Source organism: Prorops nasuta, unplaced genomic scaffold, assembly GCF_024137725.1.
Source record: "Prorops nasuta isolate Cenicafe-Biocafe unplaced genomic scaffold, Cenicafe_Pnas_1.2 PNAS00011, whole genome shotgun sequence".
Classification (NCBI taxonomy): domain Eukaryota; kingdom Metazoa; phylum Arthropoda; class Insecta; order Hymenoptera; family Bethylidae; genus Prorops; species Prorops nasuta.
Genome location: NW_027116808.1, coordinates 671,269 through 694,086, shown reverse-complemented (window position 1 = coordinate 694,086; position 22,818 = coordinate 671,269). Strand labels below are relative to the sequence as shown.

Below are 22,818 nucleotides of genomic sequence, written 5' to 3'. Positions count from 1 at the left end.
GTGAGTGGAGCGTTCTGCGCATCCCCACTCAACCTTCTATATTTACAATTTTATATCTAGTATGCTATGGGTACCATCGATTCGATGGCCTTAGGCTTCGTTAAAAATAATGGACAGCTTTTGATTCATGAAAGGGTTAAAGAATCTTTAGCTATTCTCTCTGAATTTTTATGACAAAATGCTCTAAACCATGTACTTGATAATGATTGTTCTCAAATGGACAAAAAAATTGAATTCTATTCTTTATTCATATATTGCTTCAGAAAGTCCAGCTGTAAAATAAGGGGATATCATTTATAGGATGCTCAATAATTAATTTCAATAGAAACAGCTCTTCTAATGGAATCACTAACGGATATACTTTCCCATTTTATATTTCACTATCGAATGGATAGAAGAATTGTAGTCTTCACTCAGTAACAATGGACTTGTTCAATAGTTCCTATTACAAAGTGCAAAAAGCATTCCTAGTCATTTGCGGTGCATGGCCTTATCATACTAATAATTTTTATCTCATAGTGCGAATTTTATTTTCTATTGGAAATGTCGTTATCATGATTGTTCCTCTGGTTGAGTATAATATTGCACTGTATACGAATTAATTTTAGTGGCATATTTATTTGTATGGTGATAAAAAATATCACACCTGTACGATTCTCTTGGCTAGATGTTCGTGATTTTTAAGCAATTTAGGGATTTTGATAGTATCATGGCAATCATGCCTATCTTAAGTGGATGTATGATGGGATTTTCCAAAGGGATTGCTTTGTATTTCAACACGAGTAAAGTAAGAAGTGTTTTAAACAGGAAGAATATTTTTTTTTTAATATTGATTGATTAACATACAATAGATAATGTTTGAAAAGGTGAGAGTGTTGTTGTATGAAATGCAGGAGAGCTGGAAAAATTTCAATGTAGATAAAGTTGATCTGTCAATTATTACGAATTATGCAAAGAGAGGCAAACAAATATCACTGGTCTATGCTTGTGAGTTTACTTTTTTATTATTAAGGATTTTTTAAGGAGGGAAGAAATGTATATTTTATAAGAGTTAATTAAACATAATTTACAGTTTGTGTTTACTCTCTGTTAGTAAGCTACTACCTTCTATCGTTTGTTTCACCAGCGATGGATTTTATTATGCCTAAAAATGAATCCAGACCTCGCCTATTAATAATTCCAGGAGATTTTTATATTCATACAGATAAACACTTTTTCACCATTCTAACAACTGAATGGTATGGTTTAATGTGCACTGGTCACCTAATAATAACGTGTGACGTTTTGTATATAACAATCATGCTGCACACTTGTGGAATGTATACTGTGTTGAGGTGAGTATTCATGGTATAAATAGCATTTATTTGTTTAAACACTGCTATAATTTGAATGACAGAAAAAATATATAAAAATAATATTTAGCCAAAGATTGGAAAGAATAATAATTATAAATTTAAAAAATAATGGGGTTCAATTGCATCGAGAACAATTAATTATTGACCAACATCAAAATATTTATCATCAATTGTCTGGATGCATCAAATTACATTTGAATATCATAAGGTAACTCCATTTTTCCTTGCATCTTATTTGACAGAGAATTTAATAATAATACTTATATTTCGTTTTCACCTTAATTTGTATTTTCACTGCTTCACTGAATTAAATCCTACTGCTAATTTTATTTAAATTTTCTTTGATTATTCATTTTTTTTATGAGATATGGAGAAGGACTGATTTCTACGTTTAACATAGCCTTTCTAACCGATCTAGTATTTGGAGTGTTAGCCGCCAGTACATCAGCTGTAAAGGTTGGTAAGATATTTTTTATATTCAATATTTTGTTAGAATTTATTATACAAAATGCATGTTAGTTTGTTTTGAGTATTAACGAGCCTGATCAACGAGCGAAATATGGAATGCTCTATGTTGTTCAATCTATCAGGATTTTTTGCAATAGTTTGCCTGGGCAATTATTGAGTGACCACAGCAGTCGTGTTAATTTAGCTGCGTAAGATTCGTGTTTAAGAATATACTTTTTATTCTGTCCCTATTAATTTTAATTTCGAATAAATTCAAAGACACAATTTTTAGCTTTAAAGGTAAATGGTACGAGCTTCCAAGGAGACACAAGAACTTACTTTTAATGTTAATGATAAGAAGTGCAAAGCCTACTACGTTCACCGTTGGAAAGCTTTTTCCTATGAATATCAAACTCTTCACAACGGTAATATTGACCTATTTCTTTCAAATGCTTATATTAACTGTATTTTTCTTAAACTTACTTTATGTCTTTCTTTTACTTAAGATAACACGTACATGTTTGTCATATTGTACCGTAATGCTGTCAGTCCAAAAGAGTTGATGATACCTGCATGAATTTTTAGTGATAAGAATTTACAATTTAATATAATTTTATTAGTTTAGTTGATTATTAATATGAAAGCAATAATAGATAAACAATCAAAAACAGTAAATTAATGGATTAAAGGCTCGTTGAAACTTTGTCTTTCATTAACCTTAATATCTTCCTTGGAAATGATGATTGCATATTAGTGATAATATAATTTAGATAAAAAGGAAAATGGTCAAAGAATTCAGTTGTGAGAAAGTAATTGACATAAATTATAATATTCTTCAGGTATAAGTGTGATTTTACGATAAAGTATGTGCAGTGTACTATTGAATTAGCAAAAGTATTAATATAATTATAAATATATAGAAACTAAACTATATGAATATCTATAGACTCCTCAGAGGGATTTACCATAATATATATAATTTTGCAATGCTATCTTTTTAAGCTGATGACAACATTAATCCAATAAAAAAAATATTCTTTAGATATACATTTTTTAGCTTTTAATATTTTAACTTATACAGTTGCATTTATAAGTAAAACTTTGTTTTCCCATAAATTTTCATTGTTAACCAATAACAGAAGTTAACTGCTAATTAAAATTATAACTCAACAAACACAAAAATAAAATTTACGAAATAATCGCAACTTAAGTGCACACTGGGAAAGTTTTTGTAATTCATTGTACATAATAAGAGAACTTCTACCTTATAGCAAATATAGAAGATAAGGTTTAAATAATACAAGAGCAGAGTTTGCTTCGTCAAAAGCAGATATAACTATCAGTCAAGGTGTCTGCAGTGAACTGGAGAACAGTGGAGGAGCTCACTCAACTGGCTGACGACTGGAAATAACTGGTGAGTGGAGCGTTCTGCGCATCCCCACTCAACCTTTTATATTTACAGATTTATATCTAGTATGGTATGGATACCATAGGTTCGATGGCCCTAGTCTACGTTAAAAGTAATAGACAGGTTTTGATTCATGTAAGGGTTAAAGGATCTTTAACTATTCTCTCTGAACTATTATCACAAAATGCTCTAAACTATGTACCTACTTGATAAAGATTGTTCTCAAATGGACAAAAAAATTGAATTCTATTCTTTACTCAGATATTGCTTCAGAAAGTTCAGCTGTAAAATAAGGGGATATCATTTATAGGTTGCTCAATAATTAATTTCAATAGAAACAGCTCTTCTAATGGAATCACTAACGGATATACTTTCCCATTTCACATTTCACTATCGAATGGATAGAAGAATTGTAGTCTTCACTCAGTAACAATGGACTTGTTCAATAGTTCCTATTACAAGGTGCAAAAAGCATTCCTTGTCTTCTGTGGCGCTTGGCCCTTTCATAATAATTATAATTATCTCATCATACAGCTGATGTTTATAATGGGAAATGCCACGTTAATGTTGATACCAGAGGTTAAGTATATCAAATTTAATGTCACATCCACAGTAAATAAAAATTTTTCAATTAGTAGGTGATTGTGGTTATAAAGCAATTTAAAGATTTTGAAATTTTTATGGCAAGCTTACCCTTTCTAAGTGCAGCTATTATGGGAGTTCTCAAATCGTTGGTTCTATATATCAACGCTAACGATGTAAAAAATTATTTAGGCAAATATATATACGTTTTTCTTTAAAAATTAATTTTTCATTAACCGAGTAGCGTTCTTTTGCATAGGTGCGAACACTATTGGAGGATTTGCAACGTGATTGGGAAGATTTTGGCCACGTGGAATCAGAATTGTCAATTATCAAAAGTTACGCGAAGACAGGGAAAAAAATATCGATTATATATGCAGGTAAGCCTACTACCCTGGAATATTCCAAACTTAAAATATAGAATTAAATGTAAAGCATATTCTCAGGCTCCATTTACTTCGTGGCAGCGTGTTACTATCTCATGTCTTGCATAGCACCTGTATTAGATCTGATAATACCTTTGAACGAAAGCAGGCAAAAGACATTAATACTCCCAGGAGATTTTTATGTTCCTACTGGCGAACATTTTTTTCTTTTTGTGACACTAGAGTTCTGTGGCTCAGTTTGTGTTGGCCATATGATATTGACGCTTGATACTTTGTACATTACACTCATGTTTCATTCTTGTGGAACATTTGCTGTCTTATGGTGAGTTTGGAAATTTATTTGTCCAGCCAATTTTGATTTTGCTAAATGGAGAAAGAAATGAAAATTAATAATAACTTTCAGTCGGAGATTAGAGAATATTGAGATCAATAATTTTAAAAACGAACGATATCAATTGGTTGGTGTTGATTTAGCTATAAATCAAGATGAGATGATTTATCATTACTTGTCTTCTTGCATCAAGCTACATTTAAGAAACATTAAGTGAGGTTTCTTTTGTTTAATTTTTTGCAACAAGACTTTTTTTAAATCAGCCTCTCTATTATTGTTCTTATTTTTTTAAGATATGGCCAAAGATTAAACTCCCTGTTTAACGTAGCCTTCTTTACCGACCTTGTGTTTGGTGGTTTGATCGCGAGTTTATCAGCTGTTAAGGTTGGTAACAGATGCGTAAAATTAAAATATTAATAAGATTTTCTCTTTTGCATGTGTACTGTATTATAGTTTGTAATAAGTATAAACGAGCCTAATCAACGAGTAAGATATGGATTTCTGTACGTGGCTCAATCTGTCAGAATTTTTTGTAATACTTTACCTGGCCAATTATTGATCGATCACAGCAGTCGTGTTAGATTGGCTGCGTAAGTTCTGGGTTAAGGGGGAAATTACATTAGCAGACTTGATATTGTAGGCTTTTCGATATCACTTTTATAAGAATGAATTTAATAAATTTTTTATTCACGCATCGGAGTAAAGTTAAAAATATTTTTATATATATAATAAATTGACTACCAAAAATCTTCGATTTATTCAATTTGTTTTCTATAGTAGCTGCTCATCTGATTTTGCTACTATTTGCGTGCAATTTTAAAATTATAATATAAAATTTTAATGGCTTCAAATAAAAATTGTATTTACAAAATGCACACAGAAAGAAAATATATATGATGAGATTGACATATGAGTGGAATGCTCCGAAAATTTCGTCTCGAAGTTTTTTAAATTATTCTTTAATATACTTTTGAATATAAATAAATTATATTCAAAATTTAAAAAAGTTTAGTAAACTCTTTCCCATTAAAAAAATCGTAAATATTATGTTAGCTAATGTGATTTTCCCCTTTACACAATAAACGTTAATTCTATTTTATTCCTTTGCTTTGGCTTTCAAGCAAATTAGTATAATGTACTTTTAGCTCTAAAAGTAAATGGTACGAACTTCCCGAGAAATCTAAAAAGCTGATTTTAATATTAATAATGAGAGCTGGAAAGCCAACTAGATTTATTGTTGGAGGACTGTTTGTAATGAATATAGAACTCTTCAGTCTGGTAATACCTAATAATCATATTTTAATTATAATATTATTAATAACGACTGTTTGACGTACAATATAACATTATATCTATTTCATTTAAGATAACTCGTACTTGTCTGTCATATTGCACAATAATACTTTCTGTCCAAGATAATTGATATAATGATTGTACTTGAATAAGATAAATGTAAATAAATTAAGCAGAGTTTATTGTTTTCATTGAATTCAGTTAATGTTGGCTCCTAATGCTTAATTGACAAAACGAAAAATACGGCACGCTATATTGGCAGTTCTTATTGACGTAATAAAGGTAACAAATAAATTGTTATAAAATATATATTTATATACACAGGGCGTTCTATGAACAATGGTCATGTCAATACCATCGAGTAGGGTACGAAATTCTAAGCAAAAAATGTCTAAAAACTTTTTTGCTAGCACTTTTGGTTAAAAAGTTATTTGCAATTAAAGATTCTCGATTAAACTATAGCCTTTCTTAACACTTTATTGACCGGTCGTGGTTGAGGCTACTACTCAGTAAGTACCGGCTTAATCGCGCTCGAATTTACTCCCAGTACCGGCTAAATTTTCACTATGCATTGTGTTGTGCTTATTCCATTTGTTTTAAAGTAATGGAATTTTATTGATATTTATACTTTATTTTGTATTTGTTTTATACAATTTATTGCCTTTTTAACTTACATTCATGAAATAAGCGCTGGCAGTCGAAAAGCCAATAAATAGGCTACCGGTCGATAAAGTGTTAAAGAGGAAGACTGTTTTCGTCACATTATAAGGCCAAAAAGCTAAGATTCTGTGAATTAAAATACTAAGAAAAACACAAAGCCAAACATCCACTTGAGACTATTGTAGTGGTTCAAGGTCGATCGGCAGTTTCGAGTGCGTGCGCCATAAAAACAATCAAAACAAATACACCACTTCAATAGGCTCAAGTGGATGTTTGGCTTTGTATTTTTCTTTGTATTCTAATTCACAGAATCTTAGCATTCTTGGCCTTATAATACAACCAAACAATCTTCCTCTTTAAGAAAGGCTACTGTAATCGAGAATCTTTAATTGCAAATACCTTTTTAACTAAGAGTGCTAGCAAAAAAGTTTTAGAACTTTTTTACTTAGATTTTTGTCCCCTATCCGATGGTATTGGCATGGCCATCCTTCGTGAGATACCCTTGTATGTGTGTGTGTATATTTATTCATGATAAACAAATTTAAAACTATTATTCAAATATTAATTTTAAAATTCATTTAATACGATTTTTTAATTTATTGTATTTCTCTCTTTACATTCTACAATATTTTATTACTGAAACTTCATTTTTTCGTAAAAGAATTTATTTGTACTGCGACGATATTGATAAAATATAGCTACATTAATTAATGATAAGTATAAACGAGTCTTTACCAGTATAAATTTAATGAAAAAAATTCCTTTTAGTACATAAAAGCCTATAGTTATTTTTTAATACAGAACAGACAATACCTCAGGAGCACAAATAAAGATAAAATTTTTAAATAATACAATAATAAAGCCTTACGTGTTGTTTGAATCAAAGAGTACTGAAGTGAACTAGAAGAACTCACTCGACTGACTGACGATTGGAAACAAAGGTTTACAGTTTTGCGCATGCTTACTCCACTACCTACATATTTAAAAATTAATACTTAGTATGGTATACGCAGAGCATAAGACTTCTTAGAAATCCTCTCAATTTATGCCGAATTTTAGCAACTTATACAGACTTCAATTAAACCCGTTTTTTCAGCTAAATGTCAAATGATATCAGCTATTCTCTTTGGTTTTATGACAAAAAATGATTTGTGCTGTGTACCTGAAAATGATTGCTCTCGAAAAAAAAAAATAAAACATTAATCTTTTCTTTATTGAGATATCACTTCAAAAAGTGTAACTGTAAAAGTAGAGGAGATGGGTTATAAGTTGCTCAATAACTAATTCTGATAGAAGTACCTTTTCCAATGGAATTAGTAATGAAGGTTTTGTCGCTTTTCGATTCACTGTCGATTTGCCAGACGTACATTAGTTGTCAGACAGTTAAAATGGATTTGTTCAGTAGTCCCTATTACAAAGTACAAAAAGCATGCCTTACTATCTGTGGCGCATGGCCTTATCAAAATGATTGCAACTATCTCGTCATACAGAAAATATTTTTAACTGCAACTCTCATATTTGTGCTGATACCGGAGGTTAACAATTTAAAATTTAATTTTACATCTAAAGTAATTAAAGAAAAAATCTTCAATCTATAGGTGATTGTGGTTGTGAATCAATATAAAGATTTTGATACTTTTATGGCATGTTTGCCTTTCTTGAGTGCAGCTATCATGGCATTAGTTAAGTCAAATCCATTATACTTTAATAACAATGAGGTAAAAAACGATGTACTTTAAATACTTGTTTCTTCTTTTATTAGATGTAATAAAATCGTGCCAAACTAATAAATTTATTGAAAATGAAGAATTTTAAGAATATAATTCTTATATAATCTTTTACGTAATTGTATAATGTTAAAAAATAATTAAGAATGAAAGATTATTTTATTAATTTGGCATGAATCAAGTGCAAGTCTTATCCTATATGCATTTTTCTTCAATCTAGTAGCATTTCGTTTGAGCAGGTAAAAATATTGTTGGAGGAATTGCAATGTAATTGGGAAGATTTTAGGAATATGAAATCTGAAATGTCGATTATCAAGAGCTACGCGAATATAGGCAAACAAATTTCCATCATATGTGTTGGTAAGCTTAGTATATCGTGGAATATTTTGAGCCTCAAATATAAAATTAAAGTTAGATCCTACTTTTAGGCTCTATTTACATAGTAGCGACGTGTTATTATTTAATGTCTTGCATTGCACCAGTATTAGATCTGATATTACCTTTAAACGAAAGCAGAAGTCGTGTATTAATATTCGGAGGAGATTTTTATGGTCATACTGAAGAACATTTTTTCCTTTTGCTCACAATGGAATTCTTTGGTGCCATTTGTGCTGGTCACTTGATATTGACGCTTGATATTTTGTACATTACACTAATGTTTCATTCTTGTGGAACATTTGCTGTTTTATGGTGAGTGTAATAAATCAGCGTAGTCAGTTTTGAATTTATTAAACGATGGAGTTAATGAAACTGTTAATAACTTTCAGTCATAGATTACAGAATATTGAGATGAATAATTTTAAAAACCAAAAATATCAATTGGTAGGCGTTAATTTAGCTGCAAACCAAGATCAAATGATTTATCATTATTTGTCCACTTGCATCCAGCTACATATAAGAAATATTAAGTACGATTTTTTTAGCCAATTTTTCGAAAGAAAATTTCTATCAAACAGTTTTAAGGTATTCTTCTTATTTCTTTCATTTCTGAATTTTATTCCTTTCAAGATATGGAGAACGTATAAACTCACTGTTTAACGTAGCCTTCTTCTTCGATCTTCTATTTGGAAGTTTGATCGCGTGTTTATCAGCTGTTAAGGTTGGTAATATATTCGTAAACTTAAAATATTAATAAGATATTCTCTTTTGCATGTACTGTATATAGTTTGTAATAAGCATAAAAGAGCCAAATCAACGAGTTAGATATGGATTTCTCTACGTGACTCAATCAGTCAGAATTTTTTGCAATATGTTACCTGGCCAGTTATTAATTGATCACAGTAGTCGTGTTAAGTTAGCTGCGTAAGTTTTGCATTTAATTAAAAATGTTATATTTATATTTTTATTCTTTAAGTTGTCTTTCAAACTAATTAGCAGGATATAAATTTAGATCTAGAAGCAAATGGTACGATCTTTCTGAAAAATCCAAAAAGTTGGTTTTAATATTAATAATGAGAGCTGAAAAGCCAACTAGATTTGTTGTTGGAAGACTCTTTGTTATGAATATAGAACTCTTCAGTCTGGTAATACCAAATAACCTTTTTTTAGTTATTATAAAATTTATAATGACTTGTTGACATACGTTAAAAAATATTTTACTTATTTTAAGATTACTCGGACTTGTCTATCGTATTGCACGATAATATTATCTGTTCAGAAAAATTAATAGTTTCAAAACTGTTATTTAATCACTTAGTGGTCAATAAATATATTAGATTGTTATTATCATTAAATCCACATTTAATATTAATTCTCTGCTTTAACTAAGAAATTTAAGAATGCAACATGTGCTCAGCTTATAGCGTTCACCAAAGGTAATCCGTATAAAAGGAAGAAAAGAATATCTAACAAGTAAATTATTATGGAATAATACTTTCATTTATGTCAAGGATAATCTAATTACAAATTTTAATAGCTGCTTTCAATTAAAACACTTATAACATGATTTTATAAAGCTTTTAATATTTTTCTTTCTGCAGCATTTTGTAGAAAAGATTTTACTTTTACTTGGAAAATATATGAGTATACCACTTCGACATTTATAACACTTTGCTTGGATAACTAATGACAGATTTAAACCATTATTAAAATGCAGTATGGATAAAAAAGTCCTTTACACACTCATTTAAAATTATTTCTTAATGTAGAAGAGACAACACATAAGTGACAGGATAAGAGATAAAAGTTTGAAATAATACAAGAAGCTTTACGTTATTCGAACTAAAGGGAGCTATAAAAGCTCACAGTTGAGACGACCAAACGACAGGAGTGAACTGGAGGGATCCACTCAGCTGACTGACGATTCGAACCAATAACTGGTTAGTTTTCTGCGCAGCCCCATTCTATCCTCTCTCTACATTTAAAGATTAATACCTAGCGTGTATGTGCATGGAAAGTGATCAGCTTAGCAACCCCCTTAGCCTATGTTAAAATGTATCGTTTGGTATATAGATTATTTTAATTGAACTCGTTTGCTTTCTGGTAAGGTTTAAAAGATCTCAGCTATTCTCTTTGGACTTACGACGACAAAATTCTCTATACCGCATGCATCTACCAATTATTTTGTTCAAACGGAAAATAAAATTATATTCTGTCTGCTTTACTAGGATGTTACTTTAGAAAGTCCAGCTGTAAAATGAGAGGAGATCGCTTACAAGCTGGTAAATAATTAATTCCGACACAGAGAAAGTTCTCCCAATGGAATTACTAATGGAAAGATACATTGTTACTTTTCAATTCACTGTCGATTTGCCAGACGTAAATTAGTTGTCAGACAGTTAAAATGGATTTGTTCAGTAGTCCCTATTACAAAGTACAAAAAGCATGCCTTGCTTTCTGTGGCGCATGGCCTTATCAAAATAATTGCAACTATCTCGTCATACGGACAATATTTTTAACTGCAACTCTTATATTTGTGCTGATACCGGAGGTTAACTATTTTAAATTGAATTTTACATCCAAAACAATTAAAGAAAAACTTTTCAATCGGTAGGTGATTGTGGTTGTAAATCAATTTAAAGATTTTGATATTTTTATGGCAAGTTTACCTTTTCTGAGTGCAGCTATTATGGCAATTCTTAAGTCAAATCCTTTATACTTCAATACTAATGAGGTAAACAGCGATGTGCATGTGTATATGGAATATGTTTTTTCTTTTTATACAAGGTGTCCAGTTAACTCATGTCAAACTGATAAATTAATGTAGATCGAATTATTTTAAGAATAAAATTCTTATATTACTGCACTTTTATTTATTCTTTTGTACTAGTTAATAAGATTTAAAAATTATTACAGGAATATTTGATGACCTTGTTCTATAGCTTAGGTTTCACTTAGGCAAAGTGAAAGTCTGACGTGAAAGATTTTTAAAGAAATTTTTAATTCTTAATTACTTTTGATTGAGGGCTATTAATATGGTACATAATTTTTTTTTTAAATCATTTTAATTGGTTTTTATCAGTTTGACATGGGTAAATAAAAAATACTGTATGTTTGTATTTTTCTTCAATCGAGTAGTATTTCATTTGAATAGGTGAAAATGCTATTGGCGGAACTGCAAGGCGACTGGAAGAATTTTAGCGATGTGGAATCTGAATTGTCTATTATCAAGAGTTACGCGAAGACGGGCAAACAAATATCGATTATATATGCTTGTAAACCCATTACTCTGAAATATCTCAAATTTAAAATACAGATATAAAATTAGATCATTTTTTCAGTTGCTATTTACTTCGTAGCGACATGTTACTATTTGATGTCTTGTGTTTCACCAATATTAGATCTGATATTACCTTTGAACGAGAGCAGACATCGTGTATTAATATTCGGAGGAGATTTTTATGGTCACACCGAAGATCATTTTTTCCTTTATCTGACAATGGAATTCTTTGGTACAATTTGTGCTGGCCACTTGATTGTGACTCTTGATACTTTGTACATCACACTTATGCTGTATTCTTGTGGAACATTTGCTGTTTTATGGTGAGTGTGACAAATCCGTCAATTGAATGTATATTTTCTAAATATAAATAAACAAATGAAAAAGTTAATGGTAATTTCTAGTCAAAGGTTAGAGAATATTAAGATGAATGATTTCAATGATAAACGATATCAATTGTTTGGTGTCAATTTAGCTTTTAATCAAGATGAAATGATTTATATTTACTTGTCTGCTTGCATCAAGTTACATTTTAAAAGCATTAGGTGAGATTATATATGCGTATCTTTTTAAAATGATTTTTTTAGCTAATTTGTCTAGAATACCTTTTCACTCATATTCGTATTTTTTATTTTGTACAAGATATGGAGAACGTCTAAACTCTTTGTTTAACATGGCCTTCTTTACCGATTTAGTGTTTGGAGGTTTGATTGCGAGTTTATCAGCTGTTAAGGTTGGTAATGAATGATTAAGTTGAAATATATATCGACTTATGAAATTATTTTCTTTTGTATGTATTAAATAGTTTGTACTAAGCATAAATGAGCCTAATCAAAGAGTAAGATATGGATTTCTCTACGTGGCTCAATCTGTCAGAATTTTTTGCAATAGTTTACCTGGCCAATTATTAATTAATCACAGCAGTAATGTCAGGATGGCTGTGTAAGTTTTGCATGCATATTTAATTCAATGTTATATTTTTACTATTAATTAAATTAGTTTTTAAATTAATTAGCATAATACAATTCTAGTTCTAAAAGTAATTGGTACGAGTTTCCTGAGAAATCTAAAAAGTTGCTTATAATATTACTAATGAGAGCTGGAAAGCCAACTAAATTTGTTGTTGGAGAATTGTTTGTTATGAATATAGAACTCTTCAGTCTGGTAATATGAAATAATTGTTTTATATTGGAATTTTATTTCTAATGACATTTTGATATACATTATAATTTTCTTTATTTCATTAAAGATAACTCGTACTTGTTTATCATATTGTACAATAATTCTATCAGTCCAAAAAACTTAAATTACTCTGTACTTGAATCAGACATGGAAATAAATTTAGTAGGATTTATGGTTTTTATTGAATTCAATTAATATTTCTTCTTTATATCTATACTACATGACGAGAAACTCAATATATATATCATCTTACAAACTTCGTTAAGTTAGTAAAAGTAACAAGTAAAAGAATGTAAATGAAAAAGAATCTAGCTACAGGTAAATTTATATGTATGTATTAATGATGATTCCATTGGTAAACAGTTATTAGATCTAGAATTGTGAAAATACGTATAATATAAAGATTTTAGCTCTTAAAATTTTTATTTTACTTTATTTCATAACTTTGCTTTTATGTAAATTGCAAACATACCACACATGCTTTACAAGACAAATCTCCGACTATTAATAGTGAATGTAAACGAACCTCCACTGCACACAGTTAGTAAAATATCTCCTTCTACACATTTGTCAATAGTTATTTCTCAATATAAAAGAACCAACACCTGAAGCACCAAGTAGAAAATAAAAGTTTCAGATATAAGAAAGAAGTTTCGCATTTTCGAAGTTCAACAGAAATACTGTTGAGCTGTCTGAAGTAGACTGGAGATGCTCACTCAACTGACAACTTGAATTGACTGTTAAGTGTTCTGCGCATTCTCTTTCACCACCCTAAGTGTGTGGTAAAAAATATTGATTGACACAGCTTAAAAATAAATAATTTCTCCTTGGTTAAGGGCTAAAGATCTTTAACTATTCTCTCTAGATTTACAGTTACAAAGCATAGAATAATGGAATGGAGTACGTGATATTTATGGTTCTCAAAAGAATTCACAAATGATGTTCTATACTTGATTCTAATATTCTTTCAGGGGGTTCAACTAGAAAATAAGAGAGCACTTTTTATAGGGTGCTTTATATAATAATAATTAATCCTCACAGAAGCAACTCTTGCAAAGGAATCACTAATGAAGATGCGCGGTGGCTTCTCGACTGACTGTCGAATTTGCAAAAGCATTTTAGTCGTTAGTCAGTAATAATGAACTTGTTCAATAGTTCTTACTACAAGGTACAAAAAACATTTCTTACTCTATGTGGAGCATGGCCCTATCACACCAATTATATATATCTATTCTTACGTATTATATTTATAACTGGAGCTGTTTTTTTCATGGTAGTCCCTGAGGTTAAGTATTTTATTTTATAGAAAAGGCATTATCACCTAAAATGTAGAAAGTTATTGAACATAATAAAGAAAAAGATATTTTAAGATCGAAGTATAATCAGTATGATTATTGTTATAATTTAAATAAAAGTCTAAAGTGCCAAATAAATATATTTCGACTGTTTTAACAAAATTTAAAAAAGATTCATCCCTTAAGGACTTATTAGTTATGACATCAAATCCTGAAGTCACATTAACGCCATAGTATTAGTCTTATTTTTTCCTAGTATTAAAAGCATTTTTTTAAATATTTAAATGGATAGATGATCGTAATGGTGAGGAACTTGACCAATTACGACGTAATTATGTCGTGCTTGCCAATGTTAACCGGGTCACTCGTAGGATTTTGCAAAGGGATTGTTCTTTTTTACAATTCTCATAAAGTAAGAAGTTTCCTAAATAATTTTTGATATCATTTCTCACGTATATTTAATTATTTATATGGATTATCGTTTAAACAGGTGAAAATTTTATGGGAAGAACTGAGCCAAGATTGGAAAACTTTGAAACCAAAAGATTTATCGATTATCGAGGGATACGCAGAAAAAGGCAGATTAGTCTCGATTGCTTACGCCTGTGAGCTTATTTCTTTATTATATTGAAGCTCTTCAAAACACCGAACCATAAATTGTATAAAATCCGCTTCAATCCAATTTATAGGCTGTATATACTCGTTGGTAATATGCTACTATCTTTTGTCCTTTGTTTCACCTGCGCTGGATATAATTTTACCTTTGAATGAATCCAGACATCGCACGTTAATTTTTCCTGGAGAGTTTTACGTTCGTACGGATGATCACTTTTTTCTTTTCCTCACAATGGAATTTTGTGGCATATTGTGCGCTGCTCATTTGTTACTGACACTTGATACGTTGTATATGACGCTCATGCTTCATTCTTGTGGAATGTTTGTTGTGTTAAGGTGAGAGATCGTTGTTGTAAAAATAAATCTACCTCTTTTGATTTTGCTACGAAAAAACAAGAAAATTTAATTATACATATTTAATGCTTAGTCGAAGATTGGAAAAGGTAAAAATTAAAAAGTTCGGAGATAAGATAGATCCAACGATCAAAAATAATTTAACTACGATCCAAGATCAACAAATTTATTTTTCCTTGTCAGAATGTATCAAATTACACTTAAAGTGTATAAAGTAAGTTTATTGTACGCTTTGTTTAATTATTTTTTATTTTTTCATTATTTTTCTCTTATAAGGTTTGGAGAACGTTTAAACTCCACTTTTGGTGCAGCATTTGTAACTGATCTTGCATTTGGAGTTTTGGGCACAAGTACCTCAGCTGTTAAGGTTAGTAATATATTTAAAACAAATTTTCTCTCTCTCAACTTCTATTTTTCCATATACAACATAGTTTGTGCTGAGCATCAATGAGCCTAATCAACGATTACGATATGGTTTGCTATATGTGGTTCAATCTATTAGAATTTTTTGCAACAGTTTTCCAGGCCAATTGTTAAGTGATTACAGTAGAGACGTAAAATTAGCTATGTAAGTTTTATTGTAAATTATGACATATTTCAAAAGTTATATAATATAGTCATTGCAATTTTAGGTTGAAAAGCGAATGGTACAAATTTCCAGAGCAATCCAAAAAACTTCTTTTAGTATTAATGATCAGAGTTGACAGACCTATCGAATTTACTGTTGGAAAAGTTTTTACTATGAATGTGAGGTTCTTCACAATGGTAAGGGATGCAAAATAAATATATTTTAAAAATTTATGTTCTCCACATGAGAATATGGAATTCTGTATTTTAAAATTCTGTTTAATTTACGAGAATAATTAAAAAAGTATATTTTTCTAATTTTGCATTTTAAGGTAACACGTACATGCTTATCGTACTGTACAGTAATGCTATCTGCCCAGAAGAATTGAAATGACGAGTATAATTAAAATAGATATATCTTTAGCTTATAATAAAATATAGTTTATGAAAATAAAATTTTAGTAGATATGAAAAATCACGTATAATTTTTTTTAACACAAAACTCTGTTTGTTATAAAATCAGTTTAATGTGTATTATTGCAGTACCTTTAGCATCAATGCTTCGTCTGAAAGTTTTGATAGTAATTTTAGCCATTCCTCTTTGCTGTCATTTGATCAATCTAATTAATGTCCGAAGATGAAGATAATTTTAAATATTTTTTAAACAGAGATAGATAACAATACGCTAGTAATGTCTACTGCTCTCTTTGCCATTTAATTGTTGGAGATAAACTGAGCGACTGACAGAATATGACTGGGATCTCCAGCCCATAATCCCCTTGTGCTTTTCTTCTACATATTCGATAATCATATAGGGACACATATACACATACATATTTAATCAAAGCGTTTTACTGTAGAAACCCTTGGCTCTGTGCTGAAGATTATTGATTTTTTATAACTATTAATTCGTCTCGTTTAATAGTCAAAATTTTAGAAATTCCCTTTGTTTCTAAAGGGATAATATTCTTTATAGAGCATGTAGAAGGATAATCAGTTTTTAAAAAAGGTTCCAAGTGCTTCATTTTTGCTCAAATATTCCTTCAGAATTGAATACTGAAAAATAAGGGGGAGCTTGTAATAGAGAGTTGCATGTTTTATCAATTTCCATTGAAAGAGGCTTCTTAATATGAATCACTAATGAAGGAGGGTTATCACTTCTTGGTGGTCTATCAAGTTAGCCAGTCCAGTTAGCGAATAGAGGTAGTAGCACGTCATTCGTCAACTAGTAATAATGAACTTATTTAATAGTTCTTATTATAAGGTACAGAAAACATTCCTCACCATCTGTGGAGGATGGCCATACCAAACTAATTATAATTATTTCGTTTTACGAACAATATTTTTAACTGGGATTATGATTTTTATGTTTCTTCCTGAGGTCAAGTATTTCACTCACTCTACCACTCTCGATGTTTATTTATCTTTTTATGAAAAATATTCTACATTAATTTTTCATCAATATAGACAATCATGATTATGAGGAATTTTAAAGATATTGACCTTATCACAGCAATCTTGCCTTTATTTTGTGGGTCAATTATGGGATTTTCCAAGGCAATTGTTCTGTTTAGCAATGTTAATGAGGTAATAAGTATTTTTTAATGGTATACAAGTATTTCTTCTGCGTTATTGATTAATCAAATCAAATGTCGTTTCAATAGGTGAAAATACTACTGGAAGAATTGCAAAAAGATTGGAGAAATTTCAGCCTAATAGAGTCAGAACTATTGCTTATCAAGAATTATGCGAAAAGAGGAAAGCAAATAACAGTTATGTATGCTGGTGAGCCTATTTCAATCAATTATTAATCGTGTTAAACTGTTTTTACTTCAATAAATGAAAAATAATTTTTTGAAAAGATTTAACATAAATAAAAGTTAATTTTATTACTTAATTATATTACTTTTTAATCAATATTGTTAGTATCCATGATTCACTTAACTTTGTGCGTAATTATGGTTGTAGTTGCAAAAGTATCAATTCTTATATCACAGGGTTTAATGGAGCTTATTGAGAAAGAAATTAATTTTAGAAATTTAAATGTTAATTTTACAGTATTTGGATTTTTCAGGCAGTATATATGCAGGAGGAACGTGTTTTTATTTAATGTCACTGGCTGCACCAGTAGCAGATTTGATTAAACCTTTAAATGAATCAAGACATCGCGTATTTTTATATCCAGGAGACTTTTACGTTCCTAACGACAACCATTTTCTCCTTATCTTAACAATGGAATGGTATGGTTTGATGTGCGCTGGTCATGTGATATTGACACTTGACACTTTTTACATTACACTTCTACTTCATTCTTGTGGAACGTTTGCTGTGTTAAGGTGAGTGAATATACTTAAAAATTACTTTTATCTACGTTGATCTTATTCAAGAAGTAAAAGAAAATATAAGAATAATGTTTAGTCAAAGATTGGAGAAACTAGAGATTACCAATTTTCAAATCAATAAGGATCAATTATTTCAAGAAAATTCTAATATAGCTCAAGATAAAAAAGTCTATTTTTACTTGACAGAATGCATTAAATTACATTTAAGAAACATTAGGTAAGGTTGCTTTTCTTTAGATTTTAAATCAAAGCATAAGAAAGGTCTTTAATTTATTGTCAATATAGTTTTTATTTTAAAATACCTTTAAATTAATAATTTTTTAAAAATCTCATGGATTTTCTCATTGTTGTTTTCACTTTTTTACTTTTTTTTTTATTTGAGATTTACAGAACGTTTAAACTCTACATTTAGCAAAGCCTTCTTTATTGATCTTTCATTTGGAGTACTGGTCGCAAGTGCATCAGCTGTTAAGGTTGGTGATGGATGCAGAGTGGTTATACTAATTACTTTTTTATAGCCAAAATAAAATCACTTATTCGGTGTACACACCTCTGATACGTGATTGTATTTTGGTTCAAATTTAGTGTAAAAGAACAATTATTGGCTACTCAGGATATATACATAAAATGGAAATATTTATCAGACATTCTATTTTGCATTCATATAGTTTGTACTTAGCATAAATGAGCCTAATCAACGAATAATGTACGGAGGTATATATTTGATGCAATCTATTAGAATATTCTGTAACAGTTTACCAGGTCAATTGCTGATAAATCACAGTAATCGTGTTAAGTTAGCTGCGTAAGTTTCTCATCTCAATTATTTCTATATTTTTATTACTTTGGTAAAAATTCCCAACCTCTAATTTTAGCTATCAAAGTAAATGGTATGAGCTTCCGGAAAGGTCTAAAAAACTGCTCTTGATATTAATGATGAGATCTGAGAAACCAAATGAATTTGTTGTAGGAAAGTTGTTTGCTATGAACATCCAACTTTTCAGCGTGGTAATAAATGTTATATTCAATTAAAATTTAATAAGGAAAGTTTACGTAATATAACATTTTCCTTTTTTTTTTAGATAAATCGTACTTGTTTTTCATATTGCACAGCGTTGCTCTCTCTCCAAAAAAATTAAGATGACGATAAACCAATGAAAATCGATACACATGGATATATTTTTAATAAAGAATGGACATATCATGACTTTTGTTAATTTTTTCTTTATCGTCATCCTAATAGCTGGTTATTAAAAGTTACAGATAGAAAATTATAATTTATTTGAATGAAATGACTCTTTCCAAGTGTATATAAAATATCGTTAATTTAAGTGCATTCTGCATCGTGGATATATCGAGGATAAAATGCCAGAGAATTTTTTAATAAAAATACACCAGGCAGCTATAAATGTAGATGGGTAATTTTTTGGTCTAATCTATTGAGCTACATTTTATTTTAGGGTGGAGCAGCATCATAGAGAACACCGTAAGTAGCAGGGTTCCATGTCGAAGGAGGAAGCATTTGTGATGTACGGTGCCCCATGCAGTTTTATATGGGCTTCCCTTGGAGGCTCAAAGAGCACGCATGCACACGCCCTTTTACCTTCGGTTGACCAATCGCTGTCGGGTTTTCGTTTGCCTTTCAACATCTCGCCAAACGCACTGTGCACAGCAGCTTGCCTCTTCAGGATTACACTCTGTTTACTTACGATGTTTGCCACTCAAGATAGCATTTTCTTTCCCTCGTCACGCTTCATTTAATGTTGAGGATTAACTCCAGGTTCTGTATTAGGATCTTAAAAACTTATGCAAGTCTTTAAAATGTAAGCTTTTTCTACCCCTCCCTCGTGTCTTATGCCTCAAATCTTCCTACAATACTTTATACAGCCAATGAACGAGGAAACTTTTAAGAAACTTTTGCTTATCTCTCTGTCACTACTGTCCTGTGACCAGGAAACCAGAGAGAGCAAGAGGGACAGCTGTAGAATAGATAAATTTGAGGGAAAACTGAAAATTCCAAAGGCAAGATGAACATCAGGGAAACATAATGGGGGATGTTTAGGAAAACATTGCAGTGAGGTAACTATGACACACACACATTTTCACGATTAGATGTATTCTTATGTTAAAAGGGGAGAAGATTTCTTAAGCATTGGGAAAAGCTAATAATTGATGAGGAAAATCAGTGGGTAAACTCCATGGAAGAAAAAACCATATATATATAGCTTTCGGAAAATCCAACTCCAAGGTCAAAAATCAGGAAAACAGGATGAGGGTAGAAGAGGAACAGCAGGAAAATTGTACCTGGGAAACTCATTTTTACAAGATTTTCTATATTTCAAAATAATATTCTGTTTTAAATTATTATTTCGATGTTTTTATTCTAAATCAAGTATAAAGAATTGACTGAATATTTATGAAATTTAATATTTTGTCGTTGGGTGGACAATTGTTTAAAATCGGTAGATGAATATGTAAAGTAACGCGTGACAGAGGACGAGAGGAGGGGTGATGGGACAGCAGCAGGTAGTTAGACAAACAGGTCATCCTGACTGCCATCGCAGTCACATGGCCAGTTAATTATCTACACACATCCAAATGGTTCGTTTACTTAATAATGACCAGGTCAATTATCCCTGACTTTTCTATCGGGACCGCAGTAAAATGTTAGAGGTCGAATCTTTTCTTGAAAGAATACTTGTTCGTTAAGGAACTCTAATACTGATTGAACTCTTTCATTCACGAATTTAGCTTCTTCCCTTATGAAGATTCTGTCTATGGTTTAAACTTTATGATTAAAAGTGGAATTACACTCGATATTAATAGCATATCTACTTCAACACCCCAAAATTTTAAAGTATTACCTTATTATAAGAAATAATAAGGTAAATAAAGAAAAACTTCTGCGACTCAGCATTCATCATTTGGTAGTGTATAGAAAAAATGTGAAAGTGTTTTTTTTTAGGTCGAATTATCAGGATTGTATGCTGACGAAGATGATTCCATAAAAGGTTTTCAGGTATAGTGGAGAGTTTCCCAGATTCCATTTCGGGTTGGTGGCCTTGATGCCCTTTTGGGAAAAGGAAGTTAGAAGTTTGAAGATGTAAACTTCGTGTTACATCTTCTGGGGAAAAGCTATGGAAAAGTTTGTGGGGAATATTTATTATCTACAAAGACATTATTGGTTTTAGTAATAGATAAAGAGTAGATCTAAGAAGAAACTTGAATTAGGATTTAAAAGTGTGATACAGAATAATTATTTATTAGTTTTAATATCTCTGCAAAAGAATTTTAGCTCATCATTGGATAAAAGTAGACTTAATAATTGAGATTCTTTGCATCTTTATGTAAAATCTACAAAAAGCTATTTAAAATTAGCAGCCTTTTGAAGTATAATACACTTTCATCTCTAAATCGGTTTAGTTTTTTATCTATTAAAACGCATCTTCTTTCAAAATGATTTTCCAGGCAATTATAAAATTGGAGGAGCTTAGAACATACTAATTCTAAAATAGGTAAAGGGACTTTGGTTGTATAGCCTCTTGAAAGTCTTGCGAGAGTTTGAAATCCAGAGGTATATTCCTAAGCTACTGTATACTGGATAATCCAGTAATGAAATAATGGTGAAAGCGTAACTAAGTTGATTATCTAATTTTTGATGATTAGGAATGTAGGAGATGTAAGAAGGAAGACTAGATTTTAGGAAGACCCTAAAATCTTGAGACTTTCCAGGTAGTTTTCCTCGACACGAAATCGTCTCCATTTTAGTAATAATTTCCTATTATTGCAAGGCCATATGCCAGGATACTATAAGAATGGTGAAAATATCAGTAAAATAGTTTTAATTTCAGAGAGGTTTGGGCCTGGCCACAAACTCGACAAAAGACGAGCATTAGAATGACAAGAGATGAAAAGGGCCACTCGATTAAGTGTCATAAAAGTATCAGAAGTCTATGATGCATTTGGTGGTGGCTGGTAAGGAATCTAGCTTGACCCTGTCAAAAAGAGAAAGCCAATTAGGCGGCTATTTCATATTCGGATGTCATAAGCTTCTTGGAGGTAACTGAAGAAAATTTGGGTCCGCCTCTTAAGGGACTCAGGTATGTATCTAGAAATAGAAAGGGTCGACTCCGCCTTGGAGCATCTTCGTTCTGGGATTGGTTGCATTGAATTGTACAGAAAAAATTTCAGTCCCACCTAATCTCGAATTATAGAATAAAATGACAGACTATAAAATATAGTTATTGCTATAATATAATAATGTTGAGTGTAGAACTATTTAGCAAATCATTCTTTCAATCACTATTCATTAATTTTAGTTGTATAATAGTGTCGTAAAAGTTGTTGTACTGTGTATTCAGCTGTCACTTTTTAAGATTCCCAAAAGGGCTTGGCTTTCCAAATTTCAACCAATGAAAACTGTTTCTCTTGCCACCAGACGAACCTGACCACAAGTGTTGAACACTGTTTTACACTCAGCCATATGGTTTAGATCTTACTTGGAGAGCAACTCTCGTACAATCATATAGTCGTGCTAAATTCAGTTTTATACAATTTCATACAGTAATATTAGTGAATGCTTTCCTTGTAAATTGAAAATACCAAAATATTTGTGT

At 30.6% G+C, this 22,818-nt stretch overlaps 6 protein-coding genes across 9 annotated transcripts in view; 5 read left to right on the top strand and 1 right to left on the bottom strand.

Moving 5' to 3' along the window:
- The window catches only part of LOC136777673 (neurexin 1-like), a 193,835-nt gene that overhangs the window by 25,049 nt on the left and 145,968 nt on the right, over positions 1–22,818 (bottom strand). The gene's annotated exons all lie outside the window — the stretch shown is intronic.
- On the top strand, positions 3,757–5,191 carry LOC136777625 (uncharacterized). Its single transcript, XM_066734063.1, has 6 exons — positions 3,757–3,822; positions 4,052–4,172; positions 4,239–4,500; positions 4,582–4,722; positions 4,803–4,893; positions 4,963–5,191. Exons 1-6 carry the CDS (start codon positions 3,757–3,759, stop codon positions 5,101–5,103), a joined length of 822 nt encoding a protein of 273 aa, XP_066590160.1. The 3' UTR covers positions 5,104–5,191.
- Positions 7,845–10,025, top strand: LOC136777677 (odorant receptor 10-like). 3 transcript variants are annotated; one of them, XM_066734150.1, is made up of 9 exons: positions 7,845–7,997; positions 8,061–8,180; positions 8,429–8,549; positions 8,633–8,879; positions 8,957–9,097; positions 9,198–9,288; positions 9,355–9,491; positions 9,580–9,712; positions 9,799–10,025. In XM_066734150.1, exons 1-9 carry the CDS (start codon positions 7,851–7,853, stop codon positions 9,853–9,855), a joined length of 1,194 nt encoding a protein of 397 aa, XP_066590247.1. In that variant the 5' UTR covers positions 7,845–7,850; the 3' UTR covers positions 9,856–10,025. The 3 variants fall into 3 exon arrangements, with proteins under 3 accessions (XP_066590247.1, XP_066590246.1, XP_066590249.1); XM_066734149.1 differs by having other exon boundaries at positions 8,618–8,879; XM_066734152.1 differs by lacking the exon at positions 9,799–10,025 and having other exon boundaries at positions 8,618–8,879; positions 9,567–9,702.
- LOC136777680 (odorant receptor 10-like) lies at positions 11,655–13,651 on the top strand. The gene is made up of 6 exons (XM_066734156.1): positions 11,655–12,170; positions 12,252–12,392; positions 12,490–12,580; positions 12,653–12,789; positions 12,879–13,011; positions 13,097–13,651. The coding sequence occupies exons 1-6, from the start codon at positions 11,944–11,946 to the stop codon at positions 13,151–13,153; spliced, it is 786 nt and encodes a 261-aa protein (XP_066590253.1). The 5' UTR covers positions 11,655–11,943; the 3' UTR covers positions 13,154–13,651.
- On the top strand, positions 14,153–16,317 carry LOC136777679 (odorant receptor Or2-like). Its single transcript, XM_066734155.1, has 9 exons — positions 14,153–14,314; positions 14,617–14,736; positions 14,815–14,929; positions 15,014–15,275; positions 15,367–15,507; positions 15,570–15,660; positions 15,725–15,861; positions 15,926–16,058; positions 16,193–16,317. The coding sequence occupies exons 1-9, from the start codon at positions 14,168–14,170 to the stop codon at positions 16,247–16,249; spliced, it is 1,203 nt and encodes a 400-aa protein (XP_066590252.1). The 5' UTR covers positions 14,153–14,167; the 3' UTR covers positions 16,250–16,317.
- On the top strand, positions 17,048–19,393 carry LOC136777678 (odorant receptor 10-like). 2 transcript variants are annotated; one of them, XM_066734154.1, is made up of 10 exons: positions 17,048–17,063; positions 17,125–17,241; positions 17,328–17,447; positions 17,525–17,645; positions 17,935–18,196; positions 18,279–18,419; positions 18,585–18,675; positions 18,871–19,007; positions 19,078–19,210; positions 19,285–19,393. In XM_066734154.1, exons 2-10 carry the CDS (start codon positions 17,218–17,220, stop codon positions 19,339–19,341), a joined length of 1,086 nt encoding a protein of 361 aa, XP_066590251.1. In that variant the 5' UTR covers positions 17,048–17,063; positions 17,125–17,217; the 3' UTR covers positions 19,342–19,393. The 2 variants fall into 2 exon arrangements, with proteins under 2 accessions (XP_066590251.1, XP_066590250.1); XM_066734153.1 differs by lacking the exon at positions 17,048–17,063 and having other exon boundaries at positions 17,086–17,241.

Excerpts from the sequence above, each read along its gene's own strand:
- LOC136777625 (XM_066734063.1), top strand. The coding sequence starts at position 3,757 with ATGGGAAATGCCACGTTAATGTTGATACCAGAGGTTAAGTATATCAAA. Across the intron at positions 4,173-4,238 it reads AATATCGATTATATATGCAG|GCTCCATTTACTTCGTGGCA; the intron begins GTAAGCCTACTA and ends GCATATTCTCAG. Across the intron at positions 4,894-4,962 it reads CGAGTTTATCAGCTGTTAAG|TTTGTAATAAGTATAAACGA; the intron begins GTTGGTAACAGA and ends ACTGTATTATAG.
- LOC136777677 (XM_066734149.1), top strand. The coding sequence starts at position 7,851 with ATGGATTTGTTCAGTAGTCCCTATTACAAAGTACAAAAAGCATGCCTT. Across the intron at positions 8,550-8,617 it reads AATTTCCATCATATGTGTTG|GCTCTATTTACATAGTAGCG; the intron begins GTAAGCTTAGTA and ends TCCTACTTTTAG. Across the intron at positions 9,289-9,354 it reads CGTGTTTATCAGCTGTTAAG|TTTGTAATAAGCATAAAAGA; the intron begins GTTGGTAATATA and ends TACTGTATATAG.
- LOC136777680 (XM_066734156.1), top strand. The coding sequence starts at position 11,944 with ATGTCTTGTGTTTCACCAATATTAGATCTGATATTACCTTTGAACGAG. Across the intron at positions 12,171-12,251 it reads GGAACATTTGCTGTTTTATG|TCAAAGGTTAGAGAATATTA; the intron begins GTGAGTGTGACA and ends GGTAATTTCTAG. Across the intron at positions 12,393-12,489 it reads TTACATTTTAAAAGCATTAG|ATATGGAGAACGTCTAAACT; the intron begins GTGAGATTATAT and ends ATTTTGTACAAG.
- LOC136777679 (XM_066734155.1), top strand. The coding sequence starts at position 14,168 with ATGAACTTGTTCAATAGTTCTTACTACAAGGTACAAAAAACATTTCTT. Across the intron at positions 15,661-15,724 it reads CAAGTACCTCAGCTGTTAAG|TTTGTGCTGAGCATCAATGA; the intron begins GTTAGTAATATA and ends TATACAACATAG. Across the intron at positions 15,862-15,925 it reads AGAGACGTAAAATTAGCTAT|GTTGAAAAGCGAATGGTACA; the intron begins GTAAGTTTTATT and ends TTGCAATTTTAG.
- LOC136777678 (XM_066734153.1), top strand. The coding sequence starts at position 17,095 with ATGAACTTATTTAATAGTTCTTATTATAAGGTACAGAAAACATTCCTC. Across the intron at positions 18,197-18,278 it reads GGAACGTTTGCTGTGTTAAG|TCAAAGATTGGAGAAACTAG; the intron begins GTGAGTGAATAT and ends AATAATGTTTAG. Across the intron at positions 19,211-19,284 it reads ACATCCAACTTTTCAGCGTG|ATAAATCGTACTTGTTTTTC; the intron begins GTAATAAATGTT and ends TTTTTTTTTTAG.